Raw genomic sequence first — 14,544 nt, forward strand, 5'->3', positions numbered from 1 at the left:
CTTCTACCGCATGTAATGGGGAATCCTGAGCGCTCTGCGGTTACACTGGAAACCAAAATACCGAGTCTAAATACCAAACAAAACTAAAACTTACCGCCTTTTCCTGACTCCCAAAACAAAATAAAGCTCAGTTTTAGTCCCCAAAACAGCTTAATATGTACTTTCATCTCTAGCGACCCGCCAGGGGAACTTAATCCTTTCTAATAAATAATGCAAAAACCGTGAAACAACCCTTAAAGAATCGGCTTCACCCCTGACAGACAAATCAACAATTTCCTAAATGTAAAAGCTGCAGCCATAACTCTGATCATGCTGCACTAAGACCTGCTAGTCACTGCAGTTTCTGCCACCACACTTTTCAATATATCAGCACTAGTCAGATTAGGTTTAATACCAGGCGATTCTTAAACAGAGCTGCTAATTTCCACTGGCATTCTGGTAGTTGAAGTACCCACTATTTCTTTTCAATAATATTCAAATTGGGAAGGAGAGGCTTTCACATTCTCAGTTTTCCAACATTCTTTGCAGTCAATAACTGCTCAGTCAGTACTGGAAAGCTTCTGTAGTGTTCATTATTTCATGTCCTCATAGGCAGTACCACACCCTATACCGGAGAGAAAAGAAACACCATAAAGTCGCATATTGGGATCTTAATTGCTCCAGCAAATGTAAATGTAAATGTGGGTGTACTTGTAAAGCGCACTGCGACTCCATGGAGTATCCTGGCGGTGAAGACCGCTGGGGAACCCGTCCTGGTTTTCCCTGTGAGATGGTCCCTTTCTGGGTATCTCCAAGGTGAAACCAGGCATCCCCGGCGTCTGTGGGGGGCCGTTGTAGAGATGAGGCAAGCCTAATGCCCAGAGTTGCCGAGTGTGTTCCCTGGTTAGAGTAGGCACCGAGGTGAGAATTATCGAGTCCGTTTTGACACTGGTCCACAACCCTGCCGCGTCGGGAATTGAACCCTGGTCCCGGGCCGTTCTCTGCTTACGGGTCTGCCGCCTCTAACCAGTGACCCACCACTCCACTTTTTCTCCACTCCAGTGGTTCATGAGTGGATGCATTTCTCACCTCTAAAAAAGGCCATTGTTTCTCTGTACTGAACAGCAATTAGGGACACAGACTACCACTGTAAAGCAGCACTGGCAATAACAAATTATATAGTTAACAAAACCAACCTCTTCGAGTGAACTCGCCCTCCGAAGTTCCAGAGCCCTGGCCAGTCCTCTGAGCTCTAATTTTAATTCAGGGCACAAAGAATAATCAGGGGGAACGGAAATATACGACAGTGGAGGACCAAACTATCCGGTAGGGAGGACTACATGATGCAGTAAGAAGGCACAAATTATGTGGCATAATGCATCAGAATCTTTAGCAGCATATTTTTAATTTTGTTATTTTAGCTTCTACTAATACTGTCTGGGCAAAGTTCCACCTCACCTCTTTAGTACGAGTTTACCACCTAAACGCTGCAGTCAGCTGCTGGAAGGTCATTTGTTAACCTTTGCAATGGAAAGGCTACTGTGTGAGAGACCACACGTGGTGCATTTCGTTTAGTACCTTTTAGTTCGTTTAAGCTACAAAGAGGTTTTTTTTGGTGTAAATTCTGAGTATTATGTAGCAAATGCGGAAGTATTTAGCAAATGTGGTATATTCATGACTGTGGAAAACACAGTAGCCACAGAATCACAAATTATGTGGCACGGACCAATAGGTGGCAAATAAGCAGAGCATTTTGAATTCCTACATCAGGCCACCACATAATAAAAAAAATGAGAGACTCAACCTCACCCTGAAAAAAATCTTAATACACCAGGACTCCAATCTAGACCAGTAAATGCGAAAGTCAGGAAAAGTCTCTGCACTATCACAATCTTACGTCATCAAAACCATTCACCACACAATGGATTATGGCCTTAAAAGCTTCCTGGGAACCGGAACGCCAATGACTTCACTATTTCCTTTGCATCTTTCTGAGGCACATAGCAGTTTCTTCCAAGTACATATTAAAATACATGATGGGATCACTTCCAGGGGCAGCAAAAGTCATGCTGTGCCTATAGCATATGTATGTTAACATTTCAAAGATATTTCTTTTGCCAGTCAGGAGGTTGGGTGGGAGTTATGTGTACTGCTATTTTCGAGCAATACAACAAAACGGTTAAATACAATAAAACAGTTTAAATCCAGAATTTTTCTTTACAAAAAAAAAATACATGAAAATCACTTACAGGACCTCTGAATGGAAACAGGCTCTGCCCTAGTCAGTATTTCCATGAGGCACACTGATTGCAAGATTGGCATTGGAGGCCAGATTCTGCAAACTCTTAACATGGAACAAGTGAAAACATGTGGACAGTGGTCTGGATCATTGACATAAAAGAAAGACTGCGAGGTTATTCAATACACTCTGCCTAACAATGTATGGTCTGTTTACTCAAACTGGCGGTATAGTGTTCAGTATAAGTAAGGACCATGCCTTTGCTTAAGGACAGAAATGAGATACGCAGCCAGGCAACCCCAGTGCCTCAATAGCAGACGCCAGTATCATTGGCAGGGTGTGTCGAGTTGTACGAGTCAGACTCTGGGATTGGATCCTTGGCTGCAGGAGGATGTGACACCTTGTGGAACAAAGCACTCCATGATTCATAAAACGGCTAATTGGTTTTTCATGCTACTCTACACGGAGTACCAGATGGTTGTTGCTCATCGGATGAGGATTTAGGCCAACACTACGTGCTAACATGTGCACCTCCGCATGGCATCCATCGAAAAGGGCTACAGACAGACCGTTGCAAATGTTTTAGAACCGTTGTCTAACTACATTTTTTGTGGCCCCTCCTTCTTTTTGGGATCCTAGTTATTAATCCTGCCTGTAACTGATTTGTGAGTGATCCTTCCACTGGCAGCTGAGTCTATGTGAACAATGCCACAATAATCCTATGATTTCCCAACACTTTTCGGTCCTATGTCTCAATATACAAAGGATTGCTAACAAGCAACCTATGCTCATGTTTGGGGTATCTACACCTCAGTTAAGTGCAAATTCTACCAAGGTCGCTGTGGATTTAAAATACCTGAGGGACAAAAGGTGAGGAAAAGCTTTTCTGAACAGTTATGTATTTTATTATTTTGTGAGACTTGCAACTAATAGTAAACAATGCAGAGAATTGGATAAAGAGTTCTATTTTCCAGCCGCAGCAACCGAAAAAGCTTTCTGACCCCAAGTAGAAGTTCCTACTTTGGGGACATGACCAGAAAAGAGCTGCTGGAGCACAGAAAGAGGGGGATGTAAAGAAAGAAGTTGTTGGCCAAGAAAGCAGGGGGTTGGTCCTGGCCACTGGTGGATCATACAGATTCCCTTCCAAAGCTTCCTTTAACTAAAGCTAAAGTGAGCGAAAATTCTGTTAAAATCCCTTGGTTACCTTGTAGGCCTGGTTTCCCTCCCTTGGGTAAGGTATACAGGTTTGACGCTACCCCGGAAGGGAGCAGGCTCAGGACCTCATTGATAGTGTAGATAGGGACATGTATTCAGAGATCACCCTTATTATGTCCGTGCAGGAAGAGATGCACATCCCAACAGATATATTGATCTGTGCCTCCACCTGGTTCTCCAAAGTGATGGTCGCTAGTACCTTCTTGTTCTGAAGGTAACAGGGGTGAAGCCTTCTGGGAATTAGAAGGCAATAAACCGTATTTTGCACTACACCTCACGCTGCGCCTGGCACAGTGTAGATTCAGAGATTATCGTAAATAGCTAAGTGTATTTTAAGAGGGATATAAGTCGCCTTGAATCATTCTGTACTTTTTGAAACCTATTAATCTGGTGAGTGTGGCAAACTGGTCCACAGGCCTCCTTGCTAATTCACTGATATATCTGTGGATTTTCCAATATGCCTCTTGTGCTTCAACGTCAGATGCAGGATACAAGTCCCTTTAAACTAGGGGTATGCTACAGTACAGCACAAATTAGAATTCAAATTATTTTCTGGATTATGAGTTTTTTTGGGGCACCGTCATCTTTCCCACTGCCAGGTATGACAACTAATGTTTACAGTGCGAAGTATGTCAATGCTTTTCAGTTTCTCTATATTGAATACAACAGGTGTTAATGTTAACCATCTGGAGGATACTAATTTTAGGGCCAACGGCCCATAGTTTTAAGTCTGAACAGCTCTGCTCCCCTGAAATTGGATTGGCAAATTTTCAAGTTAGATATCTGCATAGTAGAGAATTAAGCACAAAACATGAATATCCCAGATTTACACAGCACACAAAAAACGACATTTTCTCTTGGTGCTTGAATTAATGGAACTTTGAAGGATATCAACGGCCCCAAGGTTAATGCTCTACACTAGGCATGCTTTGCAAGTGCAGAAATAAAGGCGGGGACAATTCTATAATTGAAGCACAAGCAATGTGGGTTCACAAGAATCAGAAGTCACGGCGTACCTTTGAGAAAGTTCAAGTGTGAACGAAACATGTCAGGATTACCGCCGGTTGGAATAAAGAATGCAAACTACGTTGCTGGTGTGCGGCTGATTTCTTCTGCATGGAAGATGTTCTGGTAATATGTTACGGCGTGGTTCTGCCGCAGCGACGCACCTCCAGACAGAGCGCCGTTGCCTTCCCGCAAGTGAACCAAGGTTTGTGTGTCGTGGGAGCGAATAGGGAAGGCTGGTGAGCGCCAAAGACTCACTTTGGTATGGACCTCGAGTCAGCCTCGAAAATGGGTTGCGTGGGGCACAACGCACTCTGCATTTGAAGCAACCGGGACAAAATAAACTTCGAAATAATTACCCATTGGAGGGTTGAAAAATACATTCAAAAGGTGAACCACAAAGACCACAAGACAGCGCGCCAATGAAAGGCGGGGACAATTCTATAATTGAAGCACAAGCAATGTGGGTTCACAAGAATCAGAAGTCACGGCGTACCTTTGAGAAAGTTCAAGTGTGAACGAAACATGTCAGGATTACCGCCGGTTGGAATAAAGAATGCAAACTACGTTGCTGGTGTGCGGCTGATTTCTTCTGCATGGAAGATGTTCTGGTAATATGTTACGGCGTGGTTCTGCCGCAGCGACGCACCTCCAGACAGAGCGCCGTTGCCTTCCCGCAAGTGAACCAAGGTTTGTGTGTCGTGGGAGCGAATAGGGAACGCTGGTGAGCGCCAAAGACTCACTTTGGTATGGACCTCGAGTCAGCCTCGAAAATGGGTTGCGTGGGGCACAACGCACTCTGCATTTGAAGCAACCGGGACAAAATAAACTTCGAAATAATTACCCATTGGAGGGTTGAAAAATACATTCAAAAGGTGAACCACAAAGACCACAAGACACAGCGCGCCAATGAAAGGTGGGGACAATTCTATAATTGAAGCACAAGCAATGTGGGTTCACAAGAATCAGAAGTCACGGCGTACCTTTGAGAAAGTTCAAGTGTGAACGAAACATGTCAGGATTACCGCCGGTTGGAATAAAGAATGCAAACTACGTTGCTGGTGTGCGGCTGATTTCTTCTGCATGGAAGATGTTCTGGTAATATGTTACGGCGTGGTTCTGCCGCAGCGACGCACCTCCAGACAGAGCGCCGTTGCCTTCCCGCATGTGAACCAAGGTTTGTGTGTCGTGGGAGCGAATAGGGAACGCTGGTGAGCGCCAAAGACTTACTTTGGTATGGACCTCGAGTCAGCCTCGAAAATGGGTTGCGTGGGGCACAACGCACTCTGCATTTGAAGCAACCGGGACAAAATAAACTTCGAAATAATTACCCATTGGAGGGTTGAAAAATACATTCAAAAGGTGAACCACAAAGACCACAAGACACAGCGCGCCAATGAAAGGCGGGGACAATTCTATAATTGAAGCACAAGCAATGTGGGTTCACAAGAATCAGAAGTCACGGCGTACCTTTGAGAAAGTTCAAGTGTGAACGAAACATGTCAGGATTACCGCCGGTTGGAATAAAGAATGCAAACTACGTTGCTGGTGTGCGGCTGATTTCTTCTGCATGGAAGATGTTCTGGAAATAAAGATTCATGTACACAGACGGGGACGCCGGAAGAGAGAGAGCACAGAGTCAAGGTCAGTAATGACCGGGACGGGAACACAGAGACACTCAGAGTCCATGAGGAATTTAAAGAATAAAATCGAGCCTTTTGGGACTGTTTTTGAATCATTCACCTTGTGAAGTATCTCCAAGGACAACGGGGGTGTTAGTACAACAGGACGTGATAACAACACAGAGCTTACAGTTGAGGTTATATGAAAATAAAAATGTGCGGTAAAAGAATACAGAAAATGAATATAGGAATGGAAGCTTAAAAAATATTTTTTTGATTAAATCCACTTAATAAAACGCAAAGATCTGATAGATCATGACTATCCTGTGCTCTTTCCATGAGTGAGATTTGGTTAAAGAGAATGTGCAAGAGATGGATCAGCCTACATACTATTTAAAGCGACTCTCCACCCCACATACTTTCCATTCCTTCACCCACAGCCAAAGGTTTTGCTTTTTGGACCTGGGGAGGAGACAATTTAAAACTGCGCGAGTCATTGAAATACTTAAAACAATGTCTTGCATGGTTTGAATTAACATGTGATGACTCAGACATGGTTCATGAGGAACTGTTCCAGTCTGTGCTGCTTTGGGTCTGCAGTAAGAGTCTTGCTCATGAAGGATTTAAACATGTATGCTTTGAATGCTTTTACTTTGTGGAGGATGATTATTTATTTATTTATTGAGTTTTATATAGGGCAAACTTGACCCGAGCGCATTAGAGCGCTTCACAGAGTTAGCAGCATATACTTAAGATACATTTAGAGTAAATGTAGATACATAGTGATAGAAAGTGATAAGGTATACGAGGTATGAAATTGCATAAGCCGAATATGTAAGATACATATGGGGTTCAAATAGATACGTGGTGACATTATGAGACTAGGTGTACAAGGACATTGTGGGAAGATTGCCGATACAATTTTGAGGTAGTTACGGTATACAAAATACATATCGCTTTGCCAAGCACAGCTGCAATTGTACAAAACTAGCAGTGGCGTAAAATAAAAGCAAAACACATAGTAGCAATAAGTACGACAAAACAGGCTGAACAGACGTAAAGATAGGCGTTGTAGGTATGAGGTAGCTGGGATAACGCCTCTTGTGGATAGGGGGAACTAGAGGAGCAGAGTTCCCCGGGGTATTGGTGCACAGATTTATTTCCAGGGAGCACACAGGCTAGACAGGAGCTTGAACGTGGGATTAGGTATTTGTTGATGAGAAGGTTTAGTTACTTCTTGAATTGAGGGAAGAGTAGATCTAGGTCGATCCATGATCTGGCCTACCGTAGAGGAAGAGGACAAGGTATTCTGTAAGGATTAATGACAAAAAGCGTCATTGTGCCGTTTCTCAAGTAAAGTCATTTTCTATTTTAGGTAAATGCACCCCTAAAACACGGGGGTTAATTTAATAATAAAAGAAATGTTAAACTTAGCTTCCCGCTGGCAGGGTCCTGTGTCGTCTCTGCTTCTGCTCCTGCTCTCCTGCCTCCGGCAGAAACAGGAAGCAGGCAGCCAGGCTCCCACCCCTAAGCCAATTACAACGCTGCAAGCAGTGTTGTGATTGGTCGGGACGCCCCCCAGCCACGGGCAAACGGCCCAGCCATGTTCTCCATGTTGGAGAAGGGCAGAGTGTGCATGACTGGTTTGGGCGGCCCCAGAGGGCTGACCAAACCAGCCACGACACTCAGGCGTGGGCAAACCACTACTCTCCTGCCTGGCCCTGCTCGCAGAGCAGCCCTGCCCACCCACTGCAACCAAACCCTTCTGCTTTCTCGCAGTGTGAGAAATAGAAAAATAAAATGGTAGTTATTACCATTTTTACTTTCTGCTTCTCGCACTGTGAGAAAGCAATGGGGCGAAGCTCCTCCGCCCTAGTGGAGGAGCCGCCCTTGCTATCTATTGAGTTACCAGCACATTTTAATGACTGCCAAATAGGCTCTTGAAAATATTTTTGGACCTTTGTAGGCATCACATAAATTGCGATTTCAAAAATATTGCAGCCTAAATTGAAGCAATTAAATAGGGTTTGTTTTGCCATGTAGCAACTACTGTTAAACCAAATGGATTTTACTCGAGCAGAATAGAACACCTGAAACTGTGTCTCTGGTAAGGGTACATGATGGTAAATAGGATCACAAAGTCATAACTTTTCAAAATGCAATTATTCGCTCTACCTTCTCCACCATGGGCACAAAATATATAATCACCCTAGAAAGACTGAAATCTGGGAAAAGCACAGTCCAAACATTCGAATTTATCTTTAAGGGAAAATTGCTAAAGTTAGACTAAGGTATGATACATCAAAAATACAATGTCAAGCAAATTAAACTTGTCAATTTGAGAACTCATCAGGCTGGGGTTTTCACCACCTAAAGACAATCATCACGACCATCTTCTCAATGTTCCCAAAGCAGCATGCAGAGGAGATATTGGGGAAAAGTATGTAGTTCGCAAAATCCATTTTTCACATTAATGCATCTGGAACATTTATAGGAAAGCACTATCTTGGTGTCTTTTCCTGTTACAGCGTTGGTTTCAGTATCATGGAATTGGTCAGGAGAATAAGGAAGACATTTCATGACTGAACATTTGATATTTACCTTTGGCTGGTAGATGCTTTTTCAGAAGTCGATTGGTTCAACAGATAGAGAGCCAGATGACAGCTGACATTACCATGCAATAGCAAAGCTTTAGTCCACCAGTAGCTTCTATGAGGTTCCTAGGATGTCTTTTATTAATCCCTTTCTTTAAAATAATAGTTTTAGTCAGGTTAGACCTGCTTTCATTTTTTTACAACTGTTTTCTATCCATTCAGTTTTGGGTGTTATTAGCTTTTTAAGGGCTGCAATTAGGCTTAGGTCCAGCTGTGATTAATCCTCAGAGCCAACAACCTGATACAATGATAACAGGGATTTAGTTTTAATATGGTTCACGGCCACATTTTTGTACTCTGAGGTTGTAATGAACGCTACTATTACATCTGATTTAGCTTCCCACAATCAATTCTGTATTTTACTGTGCCCCAAAGAGGTCTTTCCTGTAACTCGGTCTCTCTTGTTCCCGATATAGTGATTGTCTTATTTTTAATCCTGTATTTATGGATCCACGTTGGTCAGTTTGTACTGTTTTATCATGTATCAGATGGAGATTAATAATGTGTGTACGTTGGACTTTTATGGTTTTCCTTGTAAAAACCGAATAAAGTGTTATGATGATGAGTCAACTAGTCTTTATCAGACTAGGGTAAGATCGTAGACTTTCTGAAACTGGATGATATTGGATGCAACGGACCTTAACATGACATTAAACTTGATGGCAACTAAGTTTAGAACATCACACCCACAAAAACGAGGTGGTTGTTGGAGGAGCGCCACAAAAATGTTGAATTAAGATAACAATATTCACAACTCTTTCACAAACCTCTAATATCACCAATTCCACTTGTATTTGAAGTCTTTTATAGCAATACAGTGGTGTCATTAGCTGGAAATAAGACAACATGTTTTGCTGCAAATATTCCTACGTGCAATGGGTAAGTGGAATTCTAGCTACCATGCAAAATAAACCTGAAGTTAAGAAGCATTCTTAAGAGTGCTAAGGGTAGGACGTACCATGTAGGTCTAGATGGGACAGTTGCAGGTCATATTTTTACGAAGCCACTGGCTTTGTAACTGAATTCCATTTATATTCAGTTCATTTTATGGTTATCCTTAAAAATCTGGGTTCAAACTTGGGTGGTATAGGGAGAACCAGAATGACAGATTCAACCCAGATGTCTTGACTGAGGGTAAGTGGCTGAAAAGTTTCAGTACTCCGTCAATCATCTCCTTGTGTTTGCTTTGTTTACCCTAAGTGGCTGAGGGTATGTCCAGACGTGGATCCCTTGCTCACTGTGCCACTGGATTCAAGCTAGCCTGGCTGATGAAGAGTGATACCCCGAAACTGGTCACAGGATGCATGTTACCGGTTCAGGAAGGACCTGGCCTGGCAGTTCAGGCTGTACTGTTCCCATGATGGGCAGGCTGAAGCCAGAATTGCCTATGGCTGGGCTTAAACTGGGGTGGCGAGGTGAGCAGAAGAATGATGGATTGAACCCCGATCTGTGACTGGGGGTGAGTGGATGTAAAGTTTCAGCACTCCATCCATCATCTTGCGTTTGTTATCCTTAAAAATTGGCATGAATCCGGACCCACCTTGGATAACTCTGCTATACAGTGTTGAAGACTAAACCTCTTTAGCAAAGGGAAAATGATGCACAGGAAATTAGAAGCCTGTTTTGCTAATTGGCTCTATTATAGAAAAGACGCCCTTCATATTTTTTTTTTATTTCAAACCTTCTCTGTATTAGGTCTAATTATCACAAATGAAATGTATCAAAAAAGGCTTCTCTTTTCTGCCAACTACATGAAAACTTGTAAAACGGGCATGCTTTTTCTTGCAAGTGGCAACAGCATTCTATCTACTTCGCACATTAGCGCCTTCTCAGCTTTCAAAATACACATATTATTTTTAGATATATTATTACACTGAACATAATAAAAATTACCAATACACAGATGGGCAGTTTCTGATTGTGAATAGCTTGGCACATTCAGAAATATTATGGAAGTGTAGATATTTATGTCTATTAACCCGTTGCGTGCTCGTGACGGAACCGTTCCGTCACAAGCCTCGAGTGGGCTGTGCTGGCGATGGAACGGTTTCGTCACGGCCCGCTCGCGCGCCTGCGCTGAGCGTTCTGAAGAGCGGGTGGGGCTGTGACGTAACCGTTCCGTCACAAGCACAGCTTACCCGAGGGCCTTGATGGAGCGGTTCCGTCATGAGTACGGGATCGCCGCACGGCCCCGCCTCCCCCTTAGCGCTGCGGCGGAATAGCCGCTGCAGCTAAGGGGTTAAAATGTGATCCTTATTGGAAAGGAAAACAAAATAATAACTTTTGCCTTATGTATTCGACTGACTTGTCCAAAGGTTCCCTCCTTAAACTGCTCGTTATCCACTTTTATTTTACTGTTATGTGAATTAAATTGAAACTAGAGAGGGATTTTTTTAAATACAGAAAGTCCAACCTCAATGGGACTGTGTGTTCAGACTTTAATTCTCCGACCTCTCCTCAACCACAACGTTTAAGTGCACTTGAAAAATATAGTGCAGCAGGCGCAGCACCACCACTGTCGCTTGTCTGATGGCAGAAAGGGTGGCTATTCCTCGCACAGTCGTTCAACTTCCCTTAGCATCAAAGTCAAAGGAGCAACAAAGACTGTGGTACTTAGAGGTACAGCCAGGTGTCTTTTTCCTGGACTCTCCCTTAGAGGTCTGTTTACTGAACCTCTTCTCTGAGTGGTCACCTCCACCTACTGCGAGCCACAGATAAGAGCTGCATGTTCCAGTGGTCACTGGGCATGCAAAATGCTTAAACATAGAAAGAAAGGCACGAAAGGTCCAGGCCAAGGTCGCAACCTTTGGAGGATGCCTAGCAACTCATGTGAAAGGGCAGGTAATGTCCTACCTTAATACTTAAACAATATTTTTCACCTCAGGAAAATGGCTGCACATGAGCTGTGAAACTTTTTTTAACCAAAGGGATCACTTTGGCAAAGAGATCTTGAAAGTAATAGCGAAGTGAAGTCTGCAATGGGACTACAGTACCCCTGAGCGGAAAGAAACAATCAGCAATGTGTACTTACAGACGAACCCATACAACTACTGCTCCACACAGCATGATACAAATGTTCATAACATAACACATATCGCACAACTGGGACCTAAAAATCCTATGTTCCAGAAGACTCATCTGGATGATATAACATTTCAGAAATGAGTTTGACTGCAAAATTTCTCCAATTACACAGAATATTGAGTTGTGTCCTTAAATGAATATAGAAAGTCCTTATTTTTATCTTGATACAACTAATCAATGATGCAGAGGAGAGGCATGCAGTTGCAAGAAGTCTTATGTCCCAGCACGGACTAGCTTTGGTAAACATATATTGACCTACTATAGACATGGTTAATTGCTATGCCCATACACCGATTGGTGAATTTGGTCCACGTCACGCATCTCAAATCAGTTAGCCCAGTCATCTGCTAGCATTCCTCATCTAGCGCCGCAGTGAATGTGCTCCAAGCCGGGCATGGCGTCTGCCTTGAGTAACGAGAAAGAAGACTGAGCAGGTAGATCACTGTATCAATTTTCATTGTGCAAAAGTTACTGAAATTCCCTTTTCGGAGGTGGGGTGGAGTGGGGGGGGGGGGGGGGGGGGGTTGGTCCACTCAAAGTTTGGCATCCTTTCAGGCACCATTTGGTCGGCCTTCTCAAAATTCTAAATGCAGCCATCAGGGAACTCTCAACACTCTTAGTCAATATTAAAGATTGGTGGTGGGAGGTTGTCAAACAAGGGTGTAGGACACTTTATTTGTCGTCTTGACATATCGGTGTTGCAGCGTTACAGAACCACCATTTTTTTCATGCTTTTAAGGTCTGTGACCAGATGCCTTTGTGCTTTTTATATACTTTCGATTTAGGCCTTCAATGGCAAATCATACTTTCTCCAGTCTTTTGCCACCCGTGAGCAGATACCACGGACCAAGTTAACGCCACTTTGGGGCCTATTAAGCAAGGAGTAAGCAAAAAATGTGCATTTGAAACATGAGAAAGGAGAGTTCAAGTCAAAGGAAAAGTAGGTCTACTTCCATTTCCACCAGCACTGTTGGTGTTTTATATGGCAAAGAGAATTTTTTAGAATTTAAAATGAGAATTGGCATGCACCTCGAGGCATGAATTAAATGTCAAGACTGATGTCCCCCTCAATAGAAAATGACGGGAAGCTCCTGCTGCATTAACTAATATGGTTACCACTTGTGGAGGGTAAAAAATGATTTGTGCCCACTAAAGAGGGAGTTGATAGACCCTAACAGGGCTCCTGATTCTGGCCTCTGCCAGGGGAAAGTCTGGTGAAAAGGTGCTACAGATAATTTATCCCAACTCTGATTGGTTCAAATAGAGAGAATAATGGGTACTTTTAATTAGAAAGTGAAAATCAGTTATGCAGGAGGTTGGACACCGTGGAGGGACGTGCATTCACATTATTGGTTACCAACTTCTTTGGTATTAACAGCTTTACGTGTTGTTTCCGGTCAGAACCATGGTAGCAGAAGTACCCAAATGACAGGTAGCAGGTGAGACAGACCGGATTCACGGTCCCAAAACTATAAATATTTGATTATGGTACTATGAGGCCACTACCCAACCTTTTCAAATCCAGAAGAAAGAATTACAGGAATCTGAACTTACCCATAAAAGAGCCAAGGCTGCAGATCAGGCTGAAGAAACAGCTCTCAGGGGGCAGGTTGCCACATTTACTGCAAAAACAAATGAGGGAAAGAAAGCAATGAGACAGTTATGATGGTCACAGAAAGGGAGTGCTCTGGTGCAGAAAGAAAGAAAAGTTAAGAGAGAGAACGTAGGAAATGAAAGGAAAAAGAAAGAAAAGAGAAATTGAGGAAAAGTGAGAGGGAAGAGAAGAACGGCAAGGCAAACAGAAGGAATAAAGGAAAGACTAGGAAGAATGAAATGGGAAAGAAAAGCAAGGAGTGAAGAACTGATAAAGGTGCTGAAGAGGTACAGGGAATGGACATAAAAAGGTATGTGCAAAATGGGGAAGATGTTGAAGGAATGGAGAATAGTAAAAATTAGACGCAAGGAAATCAATTGTAAGAGTTGCGAATGAAAGTGATGAAGGTGAATGAGAAAGAAGGTAGAAATGGAGAGGATGTAAGTAAAGGAAGGAAGAAATTGAGAAAACACATAAGGGGAAGTAAAGGAGGAAATAAAGTAAAGGAAAAAGAAAACTAAAGATGAGCGGAAAGCTGAAAAAAAGTGATATAGCTAATAATAATATTGGAACATAGGGGTGATAAAATAGGAATTCAACTGATCCAAAAAGAAAGGAGATTAAGGGGACTTAAGATGGTGTTAGTTTTTTTCGATTCGACCTGGAACATAAAACATTCTGCAAAAGATGGAAAGACTGTTTACATAAAGGGTATTTTATTGCAAAAAAAAAAAAAACAGAAAAGAAACGCCCCGTTCTCTTCCTGCACAATGTCGAAGGCGAACACCAGAATTAAGTGCTTTGCTTACGGAGACCGGCGCCGGGGAGGGGGCTTGAACAACGAGCAACACAGCAGTAAAGGAATGTCAAAACATTTCGGGAATGCAAATCCCATATTGCGTTACTTGGACTGCTCGAATAAACGGAGTTGGAAAGTGGGTCTTAGCTACGTGTTCACACCCGAACAGGCGGGTAATCTGTCGGCCATGGCTCTGGTATGATGGATGGCGGGCAGCTACGATTATAAAACTGAAAACAGCGGAGGTGAAAAAGTAACAAGTACAGTTCACAACCATGTGAGCAAACAAATGAAAAGGCAGTCAACCAACGCAAGTAAACAGGCATCCACAAATGTTGCTTCAGTTTAAATCT

At 42.9% G+C, this 14,544-nt stretch overlaps 1 protein-coding gene across 1 annotated transcript in view; it reads right to left on the reverse strand.

Moving 5' to 3' along the window:
- Positions 1–14,544, reverse strand: part of LOC144754814 (transmembrane protein 150A-like) — a 687,487-nt gene that overhangs the window by 237,440 nt on the left and 435,503 nt on the right. Inside the window, exon 4 of the mRNA XM_078643045.1 lies at positions 13,353–13,420. Within this exon, the coding sequence (XP_078499171.1) occupies positions 13,353–13,420 (68 nt within the window). The remainder of the gene's footprint in view (positions 1–13,352; positions 13,421–14,544) is intronic.

This window comes from Lissotriton helveticus, chromosome 5_1, assembly GCF_964261635.1.
Source record: "Lissotriton helveticus chromosome 5_1, aLisHel1.1, whole genome shotgun sequence".
NCBI classification, from domain to species: domain Eukaryota; kingdom Metazoa; phylum Chordata; class Amphibia; order Caudata; family Salamandridae; genus Lissotriton; species Lissotriton helveticus.